The 27429-nt window shown below is 56.0% G+C and overlaps 1 protein-coding gene across 6 annotated transcripts in view; it reads right to left on the bottom strand.

Moving 5' to 3' along the window:
• Positions 1-27429, bottom strand: part of GRM4 (glutamate metabotropic receptor 4) — a 122833-nt gene that overhangs the window by 4075 nt on the left and 91329 nt on the right. For all 6 annotated transcript variants that reach the window (XM_023212547.2, XM_023212543.2, XM_023212544.2 and 3 more), the window contains 4 exons: positions 14175-14375; positions 13805-13941; positions 9294-10229; positions 1823-2069 (listed from right to left, as the gene is read on the bottom strand). In XM_023212547.2, the coding sequence (XP_023068315.1) occupies positions 1823-2069; positions 9294-10229; positions 13805-13941; positions 14175-14375 (1521 nt within the window). The remainder of the gene's footprint in view (positions 1-1822; positions 2070-9293; positions 10230-13804; positions 13942-14174; positions 14376-27429) is intronic.

The following is a 27429-nucleotide window of genomic DNA, read 5'->3' as shown; positions in this document are numbered from 1 at the left end:
CCCCCAGAATTAATCACCTGGCTCCTGCCCGATGCCTCCATGGCCTCTGTTGTCACTGAGCTGAGAGACAGTGGGGGCACAGGGTGCTGGCCACTGGCCTTCACATAGGAGGTAGGGAGAGGGGCTCCCTAACTTCCCTACCATGAAAGCCCCTAAGATTTTCAGGGGGGAGGATGCCAAGGCCTGCAGGGGGTCTGGTGACCGCAGACTCCTCGGTCCCTCCTAACCCCAGAGCAGCTGGAAGTGAGCCCCGTGGGGGCTGCTCCACAGCCTGGAGGCCCCCAGGCTCCTCTGGGCAGGAAGCAGGGGCCTGGGGATACGGGGTCTCCCTCCCCAGGCCTCCACACCCCTCCTTCTCTGGCAGGAGTGGGTAATTGTCCCATGTTCCCAGGTGACTGGCTGGAGCAGAGGCAGAGGACCAGTACTGAGCCATCAGAGCTCTCTGTGAGGGCCCCACCCTTTATGGGGCCCTCTGCCCTGTCACAGCACCCATGGTGTCACCCTTTGAGGTCCGGGTGTCACCTCCGGGAGAGGCTAATATCCACTAACTCTCAGGAGCATTGGGGAAAAGTGCATCTGACAGACCTGCTCCTGCATGCAGCAGAGAGGGGGCCTGGAGGGAACAGGACCTGGGACCTGAGAAGGGAGGTCTCCACGGGAAGGAGGAAAACTGAAGCAGGGACGGGGTCCCCAGTCAGGCAGAAAGGCCTGGTCAGGGCTTCAGCTGGGGTTTCTGGACATCCAGGTAGACATGGAAGGCCAAAGGTAGGAGTCGCATGGGCCTCTCTGTTCCTTCCCTGCTCTGTATGGGGGCCAGCATGACACCTGAAGGGAACCCCAGAGTCGTAGGTGGGGAGAAGCTGGTGTTCTAGGGGGAGGAGGAGAACTGGAAAGAACCAGAGGTCACAGGGCAGGGAAAGGGAACACACAGGCATAAGAGGTGTTGATCAGAGAGGAGAGGGTGTCAGAAGCTGGTATACGCTCCACCACAGAGGAGCACAGGCTAGATCTCTGAGGAAGAGGGAAGTTGGCAAAGATGGTGGCACTGCTCTGTAAGCAGCCTGAAGGGACCTGTTCTGGCCAGCTCCAGACTGCAGGCCTGCCCCTCAGCCGCCGAGGTCCCTGCCTGGTGCCCTCCCCCACCACAAAGCATGACCCTCTCCTGCTGGGTCTCCTCAGACAGTGCCCCAGACAGGCGGCTACCTGAGCACCACTAGGCAGTTCTGTAGGTCCCTCTGCCTCACCCTGCCCTCACTCACCGGTCCTGGCCAGTTCATGTCCTGGGTCCCCATTGCTCAGGTGCCTGCTAGGGGGTGGCCGAACAAAGCCAAGCTGGGTGTTACAGCTGCCCAGGGCCACTCCCACCCCATCAGGTTACCAAAGGCCAGTGTGCAGGGCCCCTGGGACGACCCCTTCTCCCAGAGGAGCTGAAAGGGCACAGGTGGAGACCCGTGCCCCAGCACAGGGAAATCCTGGGGTCCCGCTCACCCTCAGGGCCCAGGCGCCCCCTGGTGGCCTGCCTTGGGGTGGGGCACAGATCCCTGGAAGGGTGCTGCTAGGGCACAGGCTGGGGAAACCTTCAGGTTCTCTCCAGGCCACCAGGAGGGGCAGGACAGAACGGGCTCTAATGCAGTGCCTCAGGGCTCTCCCTGAGAGGCTGGCTCCCACCTGTAGCCTCAGGGTTCCCCCAGCGTCCTCCACCGCCTCCCCAGGATGGGGCATCGGGGTAGGGAGCGGCGGGGTGGGGCAGGAGCTCAGCCGACCTGCTGCAAAAGGAGCGGGGCCTGGGGCCTGAGGGGGCGGAACGGGACCAGGCACTCACCTGGGGCCTCGAGGTTCTCGCAGAGCTCAGACTTGGCCTCGCCGTTGGGCCGGAAGTTGCCCTTCTGCGTGAACTTGTTGGACATGGTGGCCGCCGTGACCACGGCTTTGAGGCTGCGCTTGCGCTTGGGCACGTTCTGCTCCGGGTGGAAGAGGATGATGTAGACCTTGGGCATGTAGAGCATTCCCAGGGATACCGAGGCGCTCAGACTCACCGAGACGGTCAGCGTCGTCGTCTGGATGTACAGCTGGCGGAGGGCAGGGCGGCATCAGAGCAGGCTCCACCCCGTGTGAGCCCTGACCTCCGCCAGTTCCCACCCAGAGACGCACCTGGGGACCCCACCCTGCATCCCGCTGCCTTCAGGCAGAAGGAAGTCGTGGCTTGGAGCTGGGACTGCAGACCAGGGTTTCTGCATTCAAATCTTGGCTCATTACTTCCAGCTGTGTGATATCGGACACGTCACGTCCTTGTGCCTCAGTTTCCTCATGTATAACATGGGCATGATAATGATAGTACTTACCTCCTACGGATGTTGTGAGAATTAAGTGACTTAATAAATGTTTTAAAAGTGTGGAAAACATCTGGCACATGGTAAGTGCCAATTCAGGTTACTACTGTTATTTGCTATGTGGAGAAGGCGTGCCTGAGGAGAGGCTCTCAGGAGACCACAGCCGGCCCTTCTCAGGGCTGAGGACGAGAGGAGCACCCCTTGGTGCTTTGGAACAACACCCAGTGGCCACGTCACAGCCCCTCAGACCAGGCCCGCATTCAATGACTGCCCCCCAACGGTCCCCAGTGCAGAGCACAGGATCCCCGGCACCCATCGCAATATGGTGGTGGCAGCAGTCAGAGCTCATTTCATGCTCGCTCACCAGCACTAACGGTGACAGATGTTTAGCAAAATGAAAGCCCATTAATCTGGGTGTCGGATAATCCATTTTACAATAGTAGGGCCTTCCAGGCAGGGCTCGGCAATTCCCACTGTCCCTGTCTGGGATTCCCCTCCCTGCCTCTCCCTTCCTCCAGGTCCTCCAGGCCTCAGCCGCCCCTCTGAACCTCCTCAGCCAAGGTGGGACCAAAGGAGACCCAGGCTAGGCCTCCTGGGTCTGGGCACGAAGGAAGCAGGAAATGCTCTTCCCCAAATCTGCTTTCTGGGCCTGGGTCCTGCCCTGGTACGTGGCTGATGTGCCACCTCCTCCAGGAAGCCTCTCCTGACCCCCAGCTCTATGGGCCCCCATGATACCCTTCATTTCTTCTACCCAGACCGGCAGCGTGGACACAGGTCTGGACTTGTTTCCTCAAGGCAGAGGGGCCCTGGCCTCATCTGGCAGTACCCCCCGTGTAGGGACCAGGTCTTCCTCTTCTTATATTCCTCCCTGTCCCTTGCACGCCCCTCCATAAATGCCTCATGACACTGGATGAGATGACCTTCATTTCCAGTACCCTGTCCTGGGTTTCCTACCTTTGGGAGAGGGACTGGAGAAGCTGTAGGGCCTAAAAGGAGAATCCTGCCCTTCTGTGGGCCTCAGTTTTTCCCTCAGTGTAATGGGATGAAAGCAGCTACCTTACCTAAACCATGAGGGTACCCCAAGCACAGACTGTGAAGCCATGTGAAACTTGCTTTTAGTGTGACTGCAGGCACTGAGGTGAAACTGAGGAGAAGAGACATGGGGGACACGGAGGCATGACCGGACAGCCATGATGTGCCCAAGCCAAGGCGCTGACACTCCTCAAAGTGCAGCCTCCAGGCTGGCGTGGCCCAGGTCAGGCAGAGCTCTGAGGGGAAGGAGGCCGAGAGCGGCCACTGGTTCAGGAAAATGTCACAGGCCCAGGGGAAATGAAAGCCTGTCCCCCAGTGAGCACGCGCCCCTCCAGACAGAGACAGGCCTCCATCCTCAGACACCACTTAACTCTCACCCCTGGGCATGGAGCTCTCCTGGACGGAAAGGTCATGACCAGCCAGCGGGGGCATGCTGGACACCTCTCCCGCCCGAGATGGGGCTGGTGGCCAGAGTGAGAGGGCAGGAACAGGTTCCAGAGCAAACAGACGCCTGGGGAATATCGTAGAGTCTCGGGCTAATGGAGAAGAGGCTTGTCATCTGGGTCTTCACCATGGGACTGGGAGTTCCCTGGGGACAAGGTGTGTCTCCCTCTCCCTCATTACATCAGAGTTCCTGAGGGCAGGGCTGGCTCTCCTCTCACACTGGGGGTTCTTGGGAATAGGGGTTGTGTTCCAGGTGAGACACTCATCTTAGACCCTTTGCCTGCTCCCTGTTGATGGGTGGAGTGCAATTGGGCCCACATGGAGTTGGCGGGACCAGGTATAGAGGCCCTTGTCTGGGCAGAGGAACACTTGCAGGGGACACAGTTCTATGTTGAGGGTCAGTGTCCTGGGTTCCAGATTCTACTCTGCCCTAGCCCACTGTGGGATGTTAACAAGTTTCCTCCCCTTTGGGCACCAGACGCCCCTCCATGAACACAGGCAGGGCCAGCGCTGAGAGCACAACCTGTGCACTCACCCAGGGGCCTGTGCCTAGCTCTCGGTTTAAGGTCCTGCTGCCACCATATTGAATTGTGGATAATTTCTGAACAGTGCGCTCTGCGTTTCCATTTTGTGCTGGGCACTGAAAATTACATAGTCAACTCTGAACACATGGGCACAGTCATTGGTGTTCTGTTCTATTTTGTTTTTCAGCCTAGGAGCCTTTCTGCAAACAAAATTCAAGGGATATAAACAGATCAAAACCCTCCCTCCCAGCACGGGCCCTGGGGGCTCCTCTAGCCATCCCCAGCTGGGAGGTAGGCCCTGTACACAGCAGAAGCGGGGGCCCTGTACACCGGCAGTTCCGATCCTTGCCCCAGGGAGTGGAATTTGAGCCCTACCATGGGAACCTGCCTCTGGCTCAGACATTGTTCCTGGAGCCCTACTCTGTGAAGGCACACATGGCCACCAGGAGGTGGTAGCAGGTTAACCCTTATCAGAGAAACAGTGGTCTAGACCCCAGCAGGCACTCCTGAGGGGCTGAACCCAGGCACCAAGAAGGTCTTAAAGGGAAGCAGAGTGAGAGGCGGCCTTCGGGCTACGATCTCCCCTCCTCTCCCACCCACCCGCCTCTTAGCCCGCTGGTGCCTGAACTCCCACCATCCCTGCTCCCCTGTGTGGATGGGCCCTCGCTGCACTCTGTCCTCCGTGAGGAATCCTGCATTCAACTTCACTAGTCATGTGCTCCCCACACTGAAGGAGCTTGTCGGAGCTGAGTTGGATGCGGGAGGGCAGAGGACACCTGGGGTGAGGAAAGGGCACAGGAAGGAGCAGCCGTAGATGTGGATGATGAATTTCCTGCTTTCGTGCTAGGCCTGGGGGTACAGGGTTTGAGGGGCCCCGGTGGGGGCACCAAGGAGCTCTGCCTGCCTTGTGCTTCTGCAGGCTGACCCTGATAGGAACCGAGATCCTCCGAATCTGTACAAACCAGACAGATAAACTTCCCCACACCCTGATTACCTCTGCAGCCACATCCCGCCCAAGCATGACTGAGCAGTAACCCCACGTAGTGGAGAAAGCCCGCTCAGTGTAATGCCAAATGGCTGCGGTGTTAAGCCCTGGAAATCCGGGCTAAGGCTGGGAAATCCAGCCGCCTGCTCACCAGAGCGGCACAGACAGCTTCACTCTGTGCCAGCACCTGAACCCTCGGGGAGTGTGCAAGTGCGTGTGTGCATACATGCATGCCTGCTCACACACACACATCAACATACACATGCGTACCTGCACTGACACACACACCTGACCTCACAGCTGCACACTTACATCTGACTCAGCTGGGCTCAAACACACACATACACCTTCACACATGGGCACATATACATAGACACAAATGTACTTACACACATCTACCTGCACACACTCACTACCATTTGCACTCACACATCTGCACACTGTGTGCACACTCCTGGGCACATATACTCAACCTACACATCCATACACACACCAGCAGCTACATACCCCTCAGCACACCCATCAACCCATCCCCACTCAATCTGCATGCACATGGGCACACACCCGTGCACACACACGCCACACATGCACCACTGAGCATGTACATGCACAAAAAGGCACACACACGTCTAGACACACACACCTCTGCAGGCACACCACAACTCCTGACAACAGCCACACCCCGCTTGATCTACATGCAAACACACACACTTAGCAGCCAGACCTGCAGCTTGCACTGGGACATCTTGCAACTCGGCATGACATGGTCCAGACACAGCCCCAGGTTGCCTGAGTCTCTAAGAAGCCTGGTAGCCTGAACTGCAGGAACTTCAGAGCACATCTCCTCTACCCCCTCCCATTCAGAGGCCCAGAGTGGGAGAGGTACATGTCCGATGTCCTGGGACACCAGGGAGAGAGCACACTGGTGTGAGGCCAGCCTGTCATATGACCTGGGACAAGTCCCTGTCCCTCTCTGGGCCTATGAACTGATCATCTCAGGGACTCCCTTCATCATCATGGCTGGCTGGGGAAGCCTCCTAAAAAGGCAGGAATCAGAGGCTGGTAGGTCACCTGGAGAGATTGCAGAGGGTAGGGAGGCTGAGTTGGGGGGCTGGGCTGCAACATCTGGAGACCAGAGGCCCTGATATCCTGGGATGACAAGGGACCCCTCTGGGGAGTGGGCTGCTGGAAGGCAGCCAGGGGGAATTATGGCAAGGTGGAGGGAGGGGCTTAACCATCATGTGTGGGCCTCCCAGCCAGGTACTTTTACTCCCTGAGGAGGTGTGGGAAGGGGCCTCCTGGTATTGTTGAGGGTAATTTCTCAAGCTGCCAGCTTCCTGGAGTATGGGATGGCCTCCCCACTGGCTCCATGGGGCCCATGAGCACTGAGCGGTGTGAAGGCCTCTGCCTGCACCTGCACTCAGCAGGGAGGGCCTCCCACAGCAGGCCTGGTGGAGGCCAGAGACCCAGCTCACAGCACGGGTCGGGCGCCGTGGCTGCATGGCAGCTGCTTGGCTCAGACATGCAAGGTGGGATCCTCCTGCTGAAGCAGGCCCGGTGTCAGATCTCAGATCTTAGGACACTCACTGCCAGCCCCAAGGTCTACCTCTTAGGGCCCCCCACAGGACCCCTATTGGAAGATGACCCTTGAGGAGCTGTTGGAAAAGAGGTGGGCACCTACCAAGGAAGTCCCAGGGCGTGAGGTATCCCAGAGCTGCAGGGGGGGAAGGGTGTGCTCAGGATAAGGGGGGTGCTCCTAAGTTAGACAAAGTGGGGTCAAGTCCAGCTGTGCCACCAAGGCAAGTCACTCCCCCTCTCTGTGCCCCTGTGTCCTCATCTGTAAGCAGGAGATGATGAGACCTCACCAGCTGCCATGGGGCCTAACAGCCATTAGGTGAAGTGTCTCCACATGACAAGCACCCCATCCCATGGCAGCTTTGGCAGCTGCCTCACTGAAAACTAGGCATCCCTGGGAGTTCAGACTGGTGCTCACAGCTCCCCTCTCCTCCCCTCCCCTCTCCTCCCCTCCCCTCTCCTCCCCTCCCCTCTCCTCCCCTCTCCTCTCCTTTCCTTTTCTTAGATGGAGTCTCACTCTGTCACCCAGGCTGGAGTGCAGTGTCGCAATCTCAGCTTACTGCAACCTCTGTCTCCCAAGTTCAAGCATTTCTCCTGCCTCAGCCTCCTGAATAGCCTGAACTACAAGCATAAGCCACCCCGCCTGGCTACTTTTTTGTATTTTTACTAGAGACAGGGTTTCACCATGTTGGTCAGGCTGATCTCGAACTCCTGACCTCAAGTGATCCACCCGCCTCAGCCTCCCAAAGTGCTGGGATTACAGGCATGAGCCACCATGCCCAGCCATGGGCTCACAGCTTTAGATGTCAGGCTCAAGCTGACGACTCCGCAGATATGTCTCCAGCCCAGAACTTGCCCCTGAACTCCAGACTCCTATATTCAACCACTGACTTGGCAGCTGCATTTGGATGTCTAAAGAACATCCCAAACTTAGCACGTCCAAAGGACCCCTTTTCCTGCCCCTCACAGGCTCCTCTCATTGTCTTCCCTTCCTTAGCATGGGAAACTCCTTCCTTCCTGATTGCTCAGGCCTCAAAGCATGGTGTTCTCCTTGACTCTCTCCTGGTCTCCCACCCCATGTGCCATCCATTGGAAACCTGGCCAGCCAGTCTCCAGACAAGCCCAGACTCCCCCACTCCCCACTGCATCTGCTGGGGACACCCTCTCCTGCAGAGCATGACAGGGACCTTCTCACAGCTGCTCTTGGCAGCCAGGGGGTCCTTTTCAACCTACATCAGATAGCACCCTCACCTGCTCAGAAGCCTGCAGCAGCCTCTCTTCTCACTCGTGGTAAAAGCCAATGTTATTGCCACCATCTGGCCTGTCACCTCTCTGATCTCGTTCCCCACTCCTCTGGCTTCCTCAGCTCCACACTCCTTACACTGTATTAACTGTTTGTGCACCCATTGTGTCATGTGATTGTGACAATACCTGGAAGGACTGCAGGGAAAGGGACATGGCCCCAATTTACTGATGAAGAAACTGAGGCTAGGGTGGCTAACTGACTTGCCCAGATCCCACACTTATACATGGAGCTCAGGCCAAGACCTGGGTTCCTTGGTTCACCTTGATGCCCCTGGCTTCAGTGACTCCCAGTCCTTCAAGATAAAACCCCCGAGTCACTCAGCCAGCACCAGGACTGGGATGTGAGCCAAGCATACAGGTCTCTTGGGGTGTGCCCAGGTCCTCAGAACAGGCCAACAGGAGGCAGAGGTAGCCACTCTGCAACTCCAGCCAAGGGAAGGAAAGGCCCTCTGCCAGCCCTTAGTCTTTGGGCTCCCAGGGCAGCTTGAGGCTGGGGAGAGGGGAAGGGTCCCATGGGGATCCTGCGAAGGATAGATGGAGGAGGGAGAAGAGAGGAGTGAACCAAAAGGAAGACAGGGTTGAGTAGCGAGAGAGGTAAGAGAAAGGAATCTAGAAAAGAATGAAGAGTGAAGGAGGGTACGGCATCCCAGGCTGATAGAGAGAGGAGGGGAAGGGGTGATGGCATCCCAGGTTAATAGAGAGACGAGGGGAAGGGGTGAGAGAATTGGGGGAGGAACGAAGGGAAGGAGATGGGGTAGGGGCAGCAGGGATGGAGAGACAGGGAGACAGAGGAGGAGGGGAGAAGGAGAACAGGGGGAGGATGGAAAGAGGGAGTGAAGTGGGGCTGAAGGAGAAGAGAAAAAAGGAGATACGAGACAGAGAGAAAGGGGGAGAGAGAAGAGGGAGAGGGACAAGAACAGAGAAAGACGAGAGAAAACCCAGAACCCAGAGAGAAAACTTGCAACTGGGAGAGAAGTCAGAATGAGGCATGAAAGAAGGCATTTCTGGAGCAGGGGAGAGGCCAGCCAGCCTCAGGAGGTTGTCCCCTGCTCACTGCCCTCACCCACCCACTGTCCACCCCCGGCCCCCACCACTCACCTTGTCGGCTGACTGCGAGGTGCCAAAGAAGATGGGGATGAAAGCCAGCCAGACGATGCAGGTGGTGTACATGGTGAAGCCAATGGGCTTGGCCTCGTTGAAGGTCTCGGGCACGCCGCGTGTCTTGATAGCATACACGGTGCATGTGACCATGAGCAGCATGCTGTAGCCCAGAAGGCAGATGAGCGACAGGTCTGAGATGTCGCACTTGAGCACACCCCTGGCGAAGCGGGGGTCCAGCGTCCGCTGGTCCTGGAAGTCCACCACCGAGTGGGAGGGGTCCACCACAAACCACACACAGATGCCCAGCAGCTGCAGCGAGATGAGACTGAAGGTGATGGCCAGCTGCGAGGCGGGGCTGATGAAGCGTGGGGCACTGACTGAGCGCTTGCCCTGCTCGAAGATGCGGTAGATGCGGTTGGTCTTGGTGAGCAGGGCCGCGTAGCTGATGCTCATCCCTAGTCCCAGGAAGATTCGGCGCAGCGAGCAGGTGCCGAGGTCGGGCTCGGCGATCATGAGGAAGGTGGTGGCGTAGCACAGGAAGATGCCCGCCAGCAGCACGTAGCTCAGTTCACGGCCCGAGGCCTTGACGATGGGCGTGTCATTGTAGCGTACAAAGGTGATCACCACAAACAACGTGGCAGCGATGCCCACCACGGCCAGGAAGAGGGGCAGCACTGCCCAGGGCGAGTCCCACTCAAGCTTGATGATGGGGATGGGCCGGCAGCCCGTGCGGTTCTCCGTGGGCCGCATGTCGTAGGGACACGTCTTACAGGTGTAGCGGTCCACCTGGTACTGGTACCCTGTGCAAGGCTCGCAGTGCCAGCAGCAAGGCATGCCCTTCACTGTCTTCTTCCGCTCACCTGGTTGGCAGGGCAGGCTGCAGATGGAGCGGGGCAGCTGCTGCCCGCTCCCCGGCCAGTGCATCCGCTCTATCTGGCAATGACAGTACCGTAGAGCAGGCCTCAGAACATGCCACCCTGCGCCTGGGACCATCCTAGTGGGTGGTGGCACCTTGTAGCCCCACACTCAAATCACCCAGCTAGTTGGCTAAAAGTTCAGCTGCCCGGACCCCACGGGGACATACTGAATCTAACAGCTGGAGTTAAACAAGGTCTCTGGCATAACTCAAACATAATTGACCTACAGGGAATCCTGATTGAACCCGAAACTCTCAAGATTCATACGAAGAAACTGAGCCCAGAAAGCAGTAGTGACAACCTGGGGTCACAGGAAACAACAGTGGCAGAGCAGAGAGAACCCAGGGGTCCTGACTCTTAGCCCCTAAGGCCTTGCTACTCACAGTGGTCCCAGGGCGGCAGCGGCAGCCTCACCCAGCAGCTTGTTGGAAAGGCAAATTGCAGCCCCATCCCATACCTACTAACTCAGAATCTGAGTTGCAGCAAGACCCCCCAGATGATTCCTGTGCACAATGGAGTGGAAGATGTGCTGCCCTACGGCCCAGCCCAAGGCACCTCTGCCAAACAGCACATGGAGCTGGATTTAGTAGGGAGCAACGAAGAAAAGTTTAATCAGAGGATACTTAATGTGTGCTCAGGGGTTAGCATTTCTTTACATCTTGCTCTAAATCAGTGCTACGCACAGTTACATGTCCCTGAAGACACAATGGCTGTGAGCAACAGAGCCACATGAGTGTTGTCACACGCTACTGAATATGCTACAATATTCTGGAAAGTGAGAGTCCCAAAAGAGTCTCAGGCATTGGGCAAAGGGACGTGACTACACCTGGGAGCTGTATCCAAAGCAACTGTTCTAAATAAAGGATCTCTTAGGAAGAGCTCACTCTCAGAGCACAGCAAGCCTGACTAGATTGGTGCATTTGCACTGGGTGCTATCCTGATAAAGTGTAACCAGCTGGTAGAGGTGTGGGGAGGGCTTTAGAATAAAGGAAAAGGGGCCAGGCACGGTAGCTCAGGCCTGTAATCCCAGCACTTTGGGAGGGCAAGGCGGGCGGATCACGAGGTCAAGAGATCAAGACCAGCCTGGCCAACACAGTGATACCCCGTCTCTTCTGAAAATACAAAAATTAGCGGAGTGTGATGGCATGCACCTGTAATCCCAGCTACTTGGGAGGCTGAGGCAGGAGAATTGCTTGAACCTGGGAGGTGGAGGTCTCAGTGAGCCGAGATCACGCCACTGCACTCCAGCCTGGCGACAGAGCAAGATTCTGTCTCAAAATAAATAAAATTTTAAAAAGTAAAAAAAAAGAATAAAGGAAAAGGATAAGGTGGGGTGGGCAGGGATGCCTCGTTGCAAGGTAGGAAGAAAATCTCAAGGGAGAAGGTTGTCCTGTGGTTCTGGGCATGACAGGATGTGGATTACCTCAGAAGCCAAAGGGCACAGAGCAAGGACAAGTGCAACCTGTCCTGCAGGAATGTCGAGGTGGGACGGTCCCTGTGCACTGCAGCTGCATAACTGCAGGGGAAAGACCCTTCCCCACAGGACACAGGGCGATGATGAGTGTTCCGGAAAACTCTGTGGTTCCAACGGAAAGAGCAGTGACTGAGGTGAAGTCCTGGGATCACAGTTCTGTTGCTATCTGGCTATGTGTCCTTGAGCAAATGGCTTCTCCTCTCTGAGCCTTTGTTTTCTCATCTGATCCAATGAAAGCAGATATGAAGCTACTTTGTCCTTTGTTACTTGGAGTGACCTCCATTTAGAAGTCATAATGGATACACTTTTTAATATTTCACTAGAATGTCAGCTCCATGAGGGCAGGGGGGCATTGTGTTAATTTCCCTGCTGTGTCTCCAGCCCTCAGCATAGGCTGACACATAGTAGAGGCCCAGCAGGTCTCTGTGGAATCTATGAAAGAATAACCGTGCAGGCAAAAAGGCCCAGGGTACCAGTGACGCGAGGCCGCCACACTCTCAGACCCTGAAGGAGGACAGTGGCCAGGTAGGTGGTTACAGCTACCTTGCCTGCTCTGTGGCCCTCACAGCACAGCCCAAACTGAGCCACTCACGGAGAAAGTGGGGAAGGTTGATGGTTAAAGTCCAACCCCATCTCCCTCCCCCCACCACCTCAGCTCTGTCCGGACCTTACGGGTGAGGAGATCTAAGAGGGCATTGTGAGCTGCATCAGAATGGGCCATGAAGATGGTCCGGCCGGTGGAGGAGCCTCGTATTCCTGCGGAGGGGACTTTCAGGGGAAGGGCCCACTGCCACCCACACATGCCCAGTCCCTGCCTGCCACCTTCAGTTAGGACATCTGGAAAACAGGGATAACTGCCTGCCTCACAGAGCTGTCATCCTCACAGCAAGGGGATGTGTTTAGAGCAGCAGCTGGGACACAGCAGGTACTCGGTAAATGCTAGCTGCTGCCGCTAGTGAGTTCCAGTCCCCGGGCCCTGTGCTCTGCCCACTGCACCAAAACAAGACAGGCACATCGATTTGGTGTTGTCCCACTTTGCCAAGAGCTCCTCATACCCCATTGTGCCCATCTCTCTCCACTCAGCAATCCAAGGAGCCTCATTTAGGAACTGCCACACGGTGTGGCCTTAGGAGAGTCCTTCTGCCTCCCCAGGGTTGGGTTTCCTGAGAGATTTCCTCTGACTTAGAAGATGGTTGGGCTAAATGAGATGCAGGCCAAGAGTGCTTTGAAGAGCAGAGCACGAGGGGTTCCTCGATGGAAGAGATTATGACAAGAGGAGACAGCGGGGCCTCAATGCAACACCCACAGGATCCCAGGACAAGGAGGGCGGAGGCCAGATGAGGACCTGTCTCTGAGTCTCTCCAGTCTATCCACGGGGTCACAGTGGGCCCACTCCGGTTATGGCTCATCCCTTCCCCTTGCAAGGTACAGACCAAGTCCACAAGCACTTTGTTGGGGAACAAACCAAAGGTCCTTTCTCTCCGAAAACACTACTCTGTTTCACTGCTGGGATACTGAGGGCCCGAAAGGGAAAGTCACCACATCCCTGGGACAGTCCATGAGCTAGGGAAGTGTAGCTAAGAGGACCTAGAAAAATGGCTGCCTTCTATCGTGCTTTGATGGGGCTGGGGAACTGGCAACTGGCTCACTACCCACCAGCCAGTGCCACAAATCCCACCGTTTGACCTGGGTCGTTTGCCCTAAGACTTCCTCTTCTGTCCAAATGCAGCCCTCCTCCTCCTCACCTTATTTCCCCATGCCCCCCATCACTCCCCACCCACCCAAAAAGTCTTTGAGCCATTTGACTCTGGTGTGGATTCTTCGATCCAGAGTTCCCCCATCCCCTCCTCAGTGGGTCCCAGGCAAGACGGCCCCAGGCTAAGGGAGGGCGCAGGGACCGGAATAGCAGCAGAACTCCGACTGCCCTGTCTTCCATTTCAGGGTGGGGGCCTCAGAACCGCTGAGGTCTGGGAGGGGGCCCTGGGAAGGACGCCCCAGCCTGGCAGCAGCAGTCCTGGAGGTCAGGGCTAATCAGTGGCAGCCTCCCCTTGGGCCCCCCTCCCAGGGGCTGGAACTGCGAGAGTGACTCTCCACCCACTCCCTGCCCTCCCACTTACTCTAAGGTGCAGGTGGTCAGTCCAGGAGCCGATGACCTTGTACTCGGCAGAGTCATTGCGCAGCTGGTATTGGTAGATGTCATAGCGCCCAGGTGCATCTCCATTCTCATTGAAGGTCACAGGGTTCCCTGCGATGCCTGTAAGGGTAGGTGGGTATCTTTGCAGAGCCTTTACCCAGAGGCAGGGCGGATGATGAGCCTGGGGCAGAGACTTCTCTGACTCACCCCTTCATGGAACATCCTGGGAGATTTCACCTCTTGGAAACATCAGGAGAGGCCTCCCATTCCCACCCCACAGAGCCTAAGGGCCCCTCCCCTCGGGCATGGCCCAGGATACCCAGGGTCAGGCATGGTTCGCACCACGCCCCCACCTGAGAAGTTGACGTTTCGGATGTACTTAAGCAGCTGGGTGCCATCTACGGGGTCCATGCGTGGGCAGAGCCCCACGCGGCCAGGACACAGGTCACGGTGCATGGCGTGCAGCGCGTGGCCCATGGCGTACACGGCGTCAATCACAAACTGCACCTTCCCCTCCTGCTCATAAGCTGAATCCTGCCCAATTCGCTCACGGTCTGCAATGAAACACCAGGAACAGGGACACTCGTGAGGCCCACTGTCCTTACAGTGGTGTCATGGGAGCCAGACCACCCTCTGGCACCTGGAGAGGTGGCACAGCCCATCTGTGCACGGCCAGGCCTCCTGACTCCCAGCCCAGTGCTCTGTCACTCAGGAGATGGCCCTGTGGAGGTGCCTGGAGATAGGCCCAGGGGTGTAATGGGAGAGTCCACCGGCCTGGACACTGTGCCACTGATGCCTGTGCCACCCAAGGTCCCAGGATATCCAGGGCAGACTCCCTTGTCACCTGTCACCCTGGAAGGCAGCATCCCAGAGGTCTCCCTGTGACTGTGACCCTTGATGCCTTCCCCCAATCCTGGCCTGGGATAATCTTGGGAGTAGCTGCCCCTCTCGAAGTCTGGGAAACATCCAGGAAGTAGCTGTGTCCATCAATGAAGGGGAGTGTCCCTAAAGCCAATCACCCATGGGCGGTTGCTCCAGCCAGAGGACATTGCCCTCACCCCAGGGTATGGGTAGGGAAACTGAGGCCCAGAGAGGCTGAAAGACTGCCCTCAATGGTTTCCAGTCACCCTAGATACGAGAAGTCACCATCACCCCCATCCATCCCTCTTCTACCTCAGGGACAACCCTCCTGTCCCCCAGTGGCAAGGATAAGTGAACTTTGCAAACTGAGAATCCCATCCCCATAGACTCCTCACTGCTAACTGCAATGGCTCCCCAAGGCACCGTGACCTGGGGTCTGACCTCCCATCCTCCTCCCCTCCCCTCCCTGCCCACTGACCTCTGCTCTGGGGCCCTGTGCGGCCTCCTTGGTTGTCCACGTCAGCAAAAAGGGGATCATGATCCCACCTCACAGAGCTGCCGTGAGGCTTCCATGAGATAAGGCACTGAAAACACTTGGCAGCCAGCAGGTGGCTCGTCCATGGTACCCTATGTGCTAAGTGGGCAGAACAGGTGCTTCCAAGAGGGCTATGGAGGTCCCTGGGCTGGAGCAGGTGGGACAACTTTGTGGAGGGGGAGGTGGTTCCTGGCCTGGACCCTGGGTAATCATGATATTAGATAACATATTGAATAACAACAGTAACATTAAGTAAGTAACTTCCACCAGTACCTGCTATGTGTCAGGCATTGTACAGAACTCTTGATGTATATTCACTCATTGATTTCTCACAACAATGCTATGGTATAATCAACTCCATTGTAGAATGAAGAAACTAGCTGTGCATGGTGGCTCACGCCTTTATTCCCAGCACTTTGGGAGAGTGAGGCGGGTGGATCACTTGAGGTCACAGGTTCAAGATCAGCCCGGCCAACACAGTGAAACCCCATCTCTACTCAAAATACCAAAATTAGCTGGGAACATCAGGAGAGGCCTGATGGGAGGTAGCTGTAATCCCTGCTACTCAGGAGGCCGAGGCACGAGGATCACATGAACCCGGGAGGCAGAGGTTGCAGTGAGCTGGGATTGCACCATTGCACTCCAGCCTGAGTGACAGACTGAGACTCCATCTCAAAAAGAAACTGAAGCCCTGAGCACAGAAAAGCTCATCAACATTCCAGGACCATGAAGAGCTGATGTGAACCCATGTACTCCAACTCCAAGCCTGAGCACCACACTCTGCCACACGGGGATGCGGGTGGGCAGGAACATGGGGAGGGGACCGGGGATCCGAAGTGAGGACATGGGGGCAGGACGATGGCTGGGAGGAGGAAGGGGGAGGATGGGCAGAGCTAGGGAAGCCTGGCTTCCCCTCCCAAGACCACAGCCCCTGCATACAGCATGGCCTTCTTCCTCGAGGCCAGGCGAGGAAATTATTCCTCCTATCACTCTACTCCTAGCCCGTGCCTCTCAGCTAGAGGGCACACGCCACACTGCACAGAGGCAATTCCCCAGAGGGCAGCAGGGTGTGCGGCTGCACCTAAGTCCTGCCCCCATAGGCCAGGGTTAAGCTGGGTCCACAGGAGGCAGTGATTCCCCAGGGACTCTAGAGGTTACTGTGTCCAGCCCCCTGCCTTGGACACCCTAGAGGCAGACCCAAGGTACAGGGGATCTCTCTGCCTCTCCCTGAGGTCTGCTGCACCCTCTAATCCCTTCACACCGTCTAATCCCGGCCACGCCAGTGGCTGCACCCGCACAAGGATGTGGTGATGGGGGACAGCTGGCCTGGTCGATCATTAACCCTGCCAGCCAGAACCACATCCCATTTTCAGCCTTGCTCAGGGTAGGTACTCACATATGGCTGAGTGGACAGTAGAAACCATGGAACCACAATGCTAGGGACACCAGGACCACGGGGGTCATCTGCCCCCACAGCCATTTTAAAGACAAGAAAACTGAGGCTGGTGGGGAAGCCCAGGTCACACAGCCAGGGATGACAGGATGGGCACACCCACCTTCCAGACCCCACCCCTGCTCCATCCCAGGCTGCACTTCACTTGGGTCGTGTCTGCCAGCTTTGCTAACCAGCAACACTTTTTCCAGGCCAAGGCACAGACAGACAGGATGAATGCGAAAGACAGCTTCCCCATCCTGCCTTGCCCGAGGCCTCTGATCACAAGGTCACGAGGGCCTAGGGAGAAACAGAATGGACGATCCCATCCCCAAAGGACACAGAGGAGGCTGGGACCGAGTCGCCTGGAAAGACCCTCCCTGGACCCACACTTGCTCCCCACAGGCCCCTAGGCCCTGCTCTCTCCAGCCTGAAGCAGCAGAAAAACTACTTGACTCCCCCACAGCTCCCATCACACCCTCATCTCATATGGATGAGAGACTAAATTATTAACCAGGGATGCAGTGGGAGGCTGCGGCCACTGCAGAGAGAAGGCAGCTCTCTCCCAAGGCCAAGGACGCGCCCAGCCATTGGAGGCCAGCTGGATCTCTGGAGAAACACACCTCCCCCACGAGGCTAGCCTCAGCCTCTCCTCAGAGGGTCCCGCTGAAGCATCCACTCCTGGGCCACTCGGGCTCGGGGCCAAGGGCTCTCTCTAGGGTCACGAAGCCATCAGTATGGATGCCAGTGTGGATATCCCGCAGGAGCCCCCTCGCCAGGGAAACCTGCCTCCGCCCAGGCAGCTCTGGGGGAAGGGCTCCGGAGTGCTAGGCCTGGGGTGCTGCCCCTACAGAGCATCCATCCCAGCGCCGTCACAGCAGTGTGGACTTCTAGCAACTTCTCAACTTGCTGTGGCCTCCTGGACTTTATCTCAAGTCTAGCCCCAGTAACATATGGGAAGACTGGGGTGCAGTGAAGTGACCAGGCTGTGAGGATGCCCACCACACACACACACACACACACACAGACACACACACACACAGATATACATACATACACATATATACACAGACACACACAGATAGACACACAGACATACACTGAAATAAACACACACAGATACACACTGAAACACACACACAACACATAGATACACACACATACACACACAGAAACACATGCACACACCACACACTCCTCAACTCTGGCCTCAGATGCCTCAGGCCCTTCCTTTGTGCCCCACAGGAAACTAGGTGACTCCTCTGCAGGGGTCGGAGCATGTAGGGGAGGGGTGGGGGATACTGCAGGAACCACAAACCCTCACTAAACAAGACAGGACGCTCTGGCCTAAATGAGCAGCTGCAGTTGTGCCTGTGCCTCACCCAACCCGGCTCCTCAGCAGGTGACTCTGCAGCCGTGGCTCATGCTCACCCAGAGCCATCGTGCGCCTGGCACCTTGCCTTCCCACAGCTCTGGGAGACAGGCTTCACTGGCCCCCTCACAGGGGAGGTAGCAAGGTTTGCAGGTGGGTGGGTGACATCCCAGAGCCTCACAGGAATCCTGGCACCGAGTAGGTGTTTGACACATACCTGTAGATGGAGCTAGCTGGGAAGTGGTGGAGCTGGGACTTGAACCCAGATCTCTTTGGTTGTCCAAAAGACTCTTCAGTACCCTGAACTGCCCCTCCCCCATTTAGCTGCTGACCTGCCTCCTTTCCCCTGTCCTGGGACCCAGGCCCTGCCCCCATTGTCTGGCCAGGCCTAACCAGGGGTTAAGGACTCCCTGGTCTGCAGGTCTAGAGGAGGAAGGTGGCAGTGGAGGGAAAGGGGTGGGAAAATCCCCTCTCATGGGTAGGCAGGAACCCCGGACCAGGCAGGGGCAACGCAGTTCTGGGAGGAAGCAAGACATGCATTTCTGAGAGCTGTTGGAGGAGACAAATTCCAGACACATGGCAGCAGTGACAGCAGCAACAGTTTGAAGATGTCCTAATTGTGTCCCGGGGCACAGTGAGGCAGAGATGCGTTTGGCTCCGCCATGGGTGACAGTCAGCTGGGGAACCATCCAGGGAGGATTTTCTCCATCAAAACCAGGAAGCGTGGTTACTACGGCGACTGCAGCCTTTGTCTGCAGGTTGTAAATTGTAATTGAAATGAGTTTTCAAGGTTGAAATAATCAGAGTCCTCCTCATCTCCCCCCTCACCTCTCCACAACTCACCCGCCGAGCCACAATCCTCCAGTTCTAGCACTGGTACACATGTGCGTGCACACACATTGCTGAAGCAGCTCCCTCACGCCAGGGTAGACAAAATCCACCACACAGACACAGATATTCACATCCGCATGCATACAGTAGCAAACACACGAACCTTCATGCATTTACACATGTCGACACACACATGCATGCTCTAACACAGGTGCACATATAAATGCTTCCAATACAGCTACAGCTACACATTTAACACGACACTAACACAAACACAAATCTATTCAGATTCACCCACTGGCTTAGGCTGAGAAGTCTCACAAGCAGATGCTGAGGACTTGAGAGCAAGGGTTTTATTGGGGGTGATGCCAGGAAGCATGAGGAGGGGACAGGGAGGTGAGGTGGGGGAGGAAAGTCAACTAATGCCAACATGTGGGGCTCCGTCCTGCTGGGGACCTCCAGGAGACCCTGTAAACTACACCTCAGCGTCGTCCCATTCATGGGGATAAATGCTCCAGCTCCGCCGGTCCTAGGCTGAGGGCTGCTCCCAGAGGCATGAGCCCCATTAGTGCACACTGGGATGGTGAGTGCTGAGGGATACGGCTGAGGCAGTGACAGCTGTGAAACATGTACTCATTCACATGTGCAGTCAAGCATCGATCCATGTCTACACCACACAGCTACACAGATATCAACCTGCATTTACACAGCCTGTCCCCCAGAACTATGGGAAGGTGAGGTGCCAGGCATACCAAGGCTCTGGGTGAGCATGAGCCACAAATATATACCTGCACCCATTTTTGTCTCTTAAGCAAACTTCCAGGGAGTAGGGAGTAAAATAAGGGGGTCCCAGAACCCCTCCAGAGAGGGCTGTCTGGTGTAATGGACCAAACAAACACATATGGCCCTGACTCTCGGTGGGGCCATGGCCCAGCTATATACTCTAGGCCAAGTATAGGAGTGTCCTAGCGCCTCGGTCTCCCAAGTGTGAATTCCAGATAGTAAGACTTACTTTGAGGGGCCGCTGGGAAGACTGAGGAAGATGCAACACCATGTCTCGTGCACAAAAGTCCTCTCTCAGCCTCAGCTCTCCTTTCTTCCCTGACACGCCCCCGCTGGATGACGCTCCACCCCAAAGGCCTCCCCTCCATCCTGTCTGCAGCCTGGCTGGTGCTGGCTCTAGTGCTGACTCTCCCCACCCCTTCCCCACCAACACGCGATGGGCAAGGGATGCCCACCGCATAGACAAACCCAGGTCAGCTCGGCCTAGCCCAACATACGGATGGGGTGGAGAAAGCTGCCCCTCTGTGCTTCCTGAGACATTCAGTTCCTTCTGAGGGTCCCTCAAGTCCTGTTCCGGAATCCAGGCTCACCACCCCACAAGCCCCCAAACTCCCAGACGTCACCAGCCAGGATCTCCCCGGCCCAGAGTCACACGCTTGCTCTTCAGCCCTACACTGCGGTTTTGCCGGTCCCCTCCTCTCGAATTTCCATCCTCATCAAGTCGCCTGCTTTCCAGTCTGGGAATTTGTAACCCACTTGGCTGAGTCTCCTCCATCCCTAGCTCTGTCCCCCACAACTCAGCCTTGGCCCAACACCAACTCCTGCCAGTCCCGGGGAATGATGCACCCAGGTGTTTTGAGGGCTTAGTGGTTGGGCCAAAAGGGATCCCCATCTCAGTGATAAGGAAACCGAGGCTGAGGAGCTGGAGCAGCTTACCCAGAGGGAGGCGACTCCTGACTCCCTCTCAAGTGTTCTTTTACAAGCTCCAAGAGCTCTGTGGTAGCATCACCTGGGGCTCTTCAACCTTGAGCCAGCCACAGGCTCCTTTTGAAGGAAACAGTGCTTACAGACCCTCAAGAATATGACCCCAGCAAGAAAACACTGAGGAGAGAAGCTGAAAGCCTGGCTATGACAGTGAAGCCCAACTGCAAATGCCCACAGCAGCAGAGAAGCCATGTCTCTGAGACTGGGAGAGCTCACTTCGGGATGGCCATCAACATATAATGCAGACTTTAAGAATCCTCACGGCACTCCTGAGTCCCTGAGAATCTGGGCTCAAGAATGTGTCCTCAGATGTCCACAGACCTCGCTCTGAGAAACAGGGTACGAGCCCCAGGGTCTGGTGGGGCCAGCTGGAAACCCCCACTCAGCCCCTTGCTGGGCCTGGCAAGTCACTTAGCATCTCTGAGCTCCAGACCCCTCATCTGTGAAGTAAAGTTCGCACCTGGGACTAGGCAAGGAGAGTCACACCTGGCGCCTGCACAGCCCAGTGCCCAAGAAGGACCAGCTCTCAGCTCCTCCCTGGTTCTGAGGCCAGCACACCTTGGCTGAGAAGCTGGGGCTCAGTCAGCTCTTCCATTCAGGAGGGGCTGGGGCTGGGGGTGGGGGGACTCTGGGGACTGAGTCTCAGGCAAGTGTGGATGAGCTGCCCGGCCCCTGCTAACAACTCCCAACGCAGACATCCCTCTCCCCCATGAGTCAGCCAGCCTCCCTTCAAGCAGCATTTAGCTTTCCCCCTTACTAGGTGACTTGGTTTGGCTCTGTGTCCCGATCCCAAATTTCACCTTGAATTGTAATCCCCACATGTCAGGGGAGGGATTTGGTGGGAGGTGATTGGATCATGAGGGCGGATTTCCCCCATGCTGTTTTCATGATAGTGAGTTCTCAAGAGATCTGATGGTTTAAAAGTGTGGCACTTCCCCTCTCGCCCTCTCTCTCCTGTTCCAGCATGGTAAGCCGCGCTTGCTTCCTCTTCGCCTTCCACCATGATTGTAAGTGTCCTGAGGCCTCCCAGTCACACTTCCTGTACAGCCTGCAGAACTGTGAGTCAATTAAACCTCTTATCTTCATAAATTACCCAGTTTAAGGTAGTTCTTTATAGCAGTGTGAGAACAACTAACACACTATGTCTTTCTCTTTAAGGTAGAAGAGGTCATTTCTCCCATTTAAGCAAACAAACAAATCCCCTCTCTTGACCCGCCTCTCCCCAGCTAGCATCCCCTTTCTCTGTTCCTGCTTACAATGCAGCTCCTCGAAAGAGGTGCCTCTGCTCACTGTCATCAGTTTCTCTCCTCTGTCTCCTGACCAACTCCAGTCTGGCTTTTGCGCCCACCTCTCCAAGGAGACTGCTCTTGTGGAGGTCACAGTCGCCCCCCAGGTAGCTAAGTCCAATGGCCCGGTCCAACCAGTCTCACTTGGCCCCTGGACAGCATGTGATGGAGCCAGTCACTCCTTGCTCCAGTGCTCTCTTTATCGCTGCCGGGACACCACGCTCTGGGCCCTGCTGCCTTCCGGGCTGCCCCTTCTCAGCTTCCATGCTGGCCCCCTTCTCTCGGCCCCCAACACTCCAGCATCCAGGGCTCACTGGGACTTCTTCTCTAGCCACACACACTCCTTGGTGCTCCCAGCCAGCCCCATCTGTAATGTGCCAGCTCCCCAGTCACATGGCCACTCTAGCCTCTCCCTGACTCCAGCGCCTACTCCACAAGGCCACGTGGGTCCCAGGAGGCATCCCACTCTCCACATGGCCTCCACCAAAGCCCTGCCTTCCTTCCCAGCCTGCTCCTCCTCCCGCCCACTCCATCTTAGTGCATGGCAATTTCATCCATCTCCTTGTTCCAGCAAAGAACGCTGAAGCCATCCTTGACTTTCTTTCATCTTTCTCTCTCCTTAAATCCTTCCATAAACACCATGGCCACACTGCAAAGTTTACAAAGAATCCGACCCCTTCTTACCACTTCCACGACCACCACCCGCCCCAGGCCCATCATTCCCACCTGGATTATAGTACCAGCCTCCTAACTGGTCTCCCACTCTGCCCTCGCTCCCAGAGAGGAGTGAGCAGGTAGAAGCCCAGTGATCTCATTAGGACATAGATCAGGTCACGTCAATCCTCTTTCAAACCCTGCAATGGCTTGTCCCATTCTGCATAAAAGACTAAATCCCTACAAACTGCCCGCAAGGCCCACATGATCTGTACCACCTGCCCATCGCTCCCCCCTATTGCTCTCTCTGCTTCAGCCACACTGGCCTCCTCGTTGCTCCCCAGGCTTGCCAGGCAGGAGCCCACCCCAGGGTCTTTGCACTTGCTGTGTGCTGTGCCTGGCATGCCCTTTCCTAGGTCTCCACATGGCTCTCTCTCTCACGGCCTTCAGGTGTTCGCTCTAGGATCACCCTGAAATAGTTCGGATGTTTGTCCCCTCCAAATCTCATGTTGAAATGTGATCCCCAGTGTTGAAGGTGGGGCCTGGTGGGATGTGTTTGAGTCACGGGGGTGGATTCCTCATGAGTGGCTGGATGCCCTCCTCATGGTAATGAGTGAGTTCTCACTCTATTAGTTATAAGATTTGATTGTTAAAAAGAGCCTGGCTCCTCCTCCTCTCTTTCCCCTGTCTCCCTCCCACCATGATGGGAAGCCTCCTGAAGCCCTCACCAAAAGCAGATGCAAGTGCCACGCTTCTTGCACAATCTGCAGAAACGTGAGCCAAATAAGCCTCTTTTCTTTATGAATTACCCAGCCTCAGGTATTCCTTTATAGCAATGCAAACAGACTAGCACGCACCTTCTCAGTGAGAACTTCTGACATAAAAGTGCAGCATTCCTGTCCTCCCAGCACTCCCAGTTTCCTCCAAGAGGCCTCCAGGCTCCGCCTTCTCCAGCCTCACAGTTAGGCCTTTTCTGGAGCCCACGGCTCTGACTGCCAGGCCACGCCACCATCCACTATACCTTATCTGCAAGGCCACTCACAGGGCGGCTCCCCAGGGCAAGTCTGTCCCCCTCACTGAGCCCAACACAGGGCTGACTGGGCACACAGTCAGACTCTTCGTCGACGCTGTTGGTTTCCCAGTTGATGGGTGGGAAACAGCACTGAGTGAAGGGCCAATGGTTTGAACAACTGTGAGTTCCTCTAATGGGGGCACGGCCTGGCACATAAAGGGTGCTCCCAAATGTTGGCCTTTCTTATTTGCCCAAGGAGGGAGGCTTCCTCAGGTTCTCTTCGGGATGCAGAGGTGGGAAGACCTTTCACAGGCGGGCTGGAGAAGCCAGGAGGGGCCTGGGGCTGGGATATCATCTGGTCTACGCAAAACGTCTCTGGAGCCAAATGGAAGGATTCCAACTCCAACTCTGTGTGACCCTGAACAAGTCCTTAACCTCTCTGTGCCTCAGATGCCTCATCTGTAACGTGGGTTGCTCCAAAAATTAAATGCAAAATACTGGAACAGAGCTCGACAATTAATAAATGCTATATAAATATTAGCTGTGATTATGTTTTCACTATTATTGTTATTACTGCTGGCAGCACAGGCTGGGCGACTGGCATCTCCCCACACACCCCCAACCACTATGCAGCTGCCCTCCCTCTCTGAGCTCCCAGCCCCTGTGTGCAGCAGGCAGTAAATTTTTCCTCTCTCCTCATAAACCGGGCCTTCCTCCGCTCAGCCGTCACCTGGCTGGCAGTGCTGTCAAAAAGACGGATGCCACATCTGCCTTGTTTACGACTTTAATTCCCAAACCCTGTTCTTTGGGCTCCCAGGGAGGGCATGGGAGGAAAGGAGGAGGCGGGCGCTATCTTCCCGTAGGCTTGACAGCTGCAGAGATGCCCCTCTCAGTGACCCCAGCTCGATGGGGTTGGGGGGACCCATGGGCCATCTGCAAGTGCTTCCTGCAGATCAGCTCCCATCACTTCCCTGGAAGCCGTGAGGGAGGTAGCACTCTGCTGGGGATGGAGCTCTTGGGAGAATGGGAGGGGATAATATAATTCCCATTGCACAGATGAGGAAATCGAGGCCCCCAGAGGTGAGGTAACATGCCCAAGGCCACATGGCTAGGAATTGGCAGCACCAGTATTCACACCCAGGTCTGCAGGACTCTAATAGCCGTATGTTTGAGAAAGAATGAGTGCTCTACCATACCCCCAACCCTGACCCCTTCAGCACACACCAGTTCAGCCTCTAGTTGCCAGCATGTGCCACCCTTCTGAGGCTTTCTTGGGTGCAGGAGCCCTCTCTGCCCAGCCATTTGGCAGGCTGGAGGTGCCAAGGAATTAATGGCCTTCAGGAGCATCCCTCCACCAATGACTGATGGGGCCCGGCACACACATACCCCGGCTCCCTCTCGCTTTCTGTGGGATGACTGAGAGGCCTGTTCCTTTGTCCCAGGAGGATTAAGCTCCAATTGTTCACAGTGGCAACCAGCTTGATCTCACACTCTTTATCTCTGCTTTCTCTCCTCTTTCCTGGAATCCCCTCCCAAATCAGCTACTTGCTATCAAATCCTCATCTTGGGACAACTCCACTTCAGACAGCCTTGAAGGATGAATCAAATCTTTCCAAGTGTAAGATCCCAGGATGAAAGGGTCCTTCCCACCCTCTTGGGCAGTCGCGAGGCCCATCCATCACCTGGGGTGGGAAGGAATGGATTTGGCAAAGCAAAGGACACAGGAGTGGCACCTGCTCTCCGTGAGACCTTGAGCAGGGCAGGCCCGGGGGACTGAAACAGACAGAGGCCGACTATGGAATGTGAGCATCCAGGAGAGCAGAGTGAGCTGATCCTGAAGAGGTGAGGGGAAGGTAAACTCTGGAGACAGAGTGGGGGCAGATGGAGAATAGGTCTCACAGAGCATGCCTGGGCTGGCTGAGGGCAAGAGAGAGGGGCCCCGGGGGAGTGGGAGGGAAGGACGCGAAGGCCAGGGGTGGGCACTGGCTTGACACCCAGGCTGCGAATCAGCTCTGACAACTCTCTAGCTCTGTGATAGTCACAAGTTGCCTCAGTTTCCTCTTCTGTAAAATGGGAGTTGCATCTGTGACCATCTATACTACCCACCTTCAGGATGGCACATTCTTTCCTCCGGAATGCTACAGCAGACAGACAGAATTGGTACCAACAGACTTGGACTATTAGATTACCCAATTGCCTGTCTAAATCCCAACTCTCCCACTTCCTCTCTATATCAGCAATAACAATCATTTTATCAGCACCTATCATACACATTCTCAGCCAGCCTCCTCACATCACACGCTTTATCTCCAAACCTCACAGCTCACTGAGGCAGCTGTTGCCTTTCCTGTTCTACTGACAGCAGCTGAGACTCAGAGAAGTTAGATAACTTGTCCAAGGTCACACAGCAGGGAGGAGGCAGAGCCAGACTCAGACCCAGGGGTGGTCCTTCCCCTGCCCCTGCTCTCAGCTCTCTGTGGGTGTCACTCCAGCCCTCCTGGCCTAAGGCCTTCTCCCGTGGGACAGGCTCAGCTCAGGAGCAGGACCATGGGGAAACCAGAGCTGCCTCCCCCTCCCCCAGGGTCTCAGGTCCCACAGACATTCCCAGCAGCCCCCTCACCCGCCCCTCACCTCACCCAGAGACAGACTGAGAGGCTCACCGCGCCCGGCCTGGGGCCACACAGGGACTCTGACTCGGCTCTGCTGGAGCTCCCAATGCAGCAGGAAGGATTCGGGTCAGGTGAGACGTACCACGTCCACTAGAGCCTCTGCCCCTTTGCTCATGCCTCCTCACCCGTTTAGGGCGCACGCCGTCCTCCCTCCATCACCCATCCCTCCCTCCAAGCCAGAGGCTCCCAAACTTTGCTGCATAGTAGAACCACCTGGGGCACTTCAAAAAATCCTGATGCTCAGGTTGCATCCAGTGCAAATTAAACCAGAATGTCTAGGGTAACGTATTTTTAAAAGATCCCCAGGTGATTCAATGTGAACAAAGCTTGGAAACCACTGCTCCAGCACTAAATACACATTAAAATCACCTAGGGAGCTTTGTAAAAATCCACAGCCTAGGCCCCACCACTAAGGTTCTGATCTAGTTGGTCTGGGGGTGGCGCCCTGGTATGGTGTTAAAAGCTCCCAGGTGACTCTAACGCACCTCCAGGCTTTACAGCCACCACTTACAGATCAGGAAGTGCCTCCATTAACGCTTCACTTCCTTCTGGAGACACCCTCTGGGCCAGCTCATTAATCCCGTTGCTCAGATGAGAAAGCAAAGGGGCAGAAAGGTTGCAGAGCTTGCCTCAGGCTCACGGCAAAGCTCTGTGCTCTTTTTTTATTTTTCTATTTTTTAATTTTTTTTTGAGACAGAATCTCACTCTGTCGCCCAGGTTGGAGTGCAGTGGCACAATCTTGGCTCACTGCAACCTCTACCTCCCAGGCTCAAGCGATTCTCGTACCTCAGCCTCCTGAGTAGCTGGGATTACAGGTGCCCACCATCACACCTGGCTAATTTTTGTATTTTTAGTAGAGATGGGGTTTCGCCATGTTGACCAGGCTGGTCTTGAACTCCTGACCCCAGATGATCCACCCGCCTTGGCCCCCCAAAGTGCTGGGATTACAGGCGCGAGCCACCACACCCAGCCGAGCTCTGTGCTCTTCTGAACCCTGCTCCAGTCCTCCTTCCCCGCCTCTGCTAACAATCAGACCAAATGCCTCCCTTAGGACTGCTGGAGAGGTTCATGAATTCTGCCCCAAGGACTAGAATGGACAGAGCCTACAGGAACTGACCAAAGCCTTCTCCCCTCCTGCCCCTCCCAAAGAGAAGATTCCAGAAAGCCCTTCCCCTTGACCGCCCAGACC

Source organism: Piliocolobus tephrosceles, chromosome 5, assembly GCF_002776525.5.
Source record: "Piliocolobus tephrosceles isolate RC106 chromosome 5, ASM277652v3, whole genome shotgun sequence".
Taxonomy (NCBI): Eukaryota; Metazoa; Chordata; class Mammalia; order Primates; family Cercopithecidae; genus Piliocolobus; species Piliocolobus tephrosceles.
The sequence above is the reverse complement of the archived record's forward strand: the minus strand, read 5'-3'. Positions and strand labels throughout refer to the sequence as shown.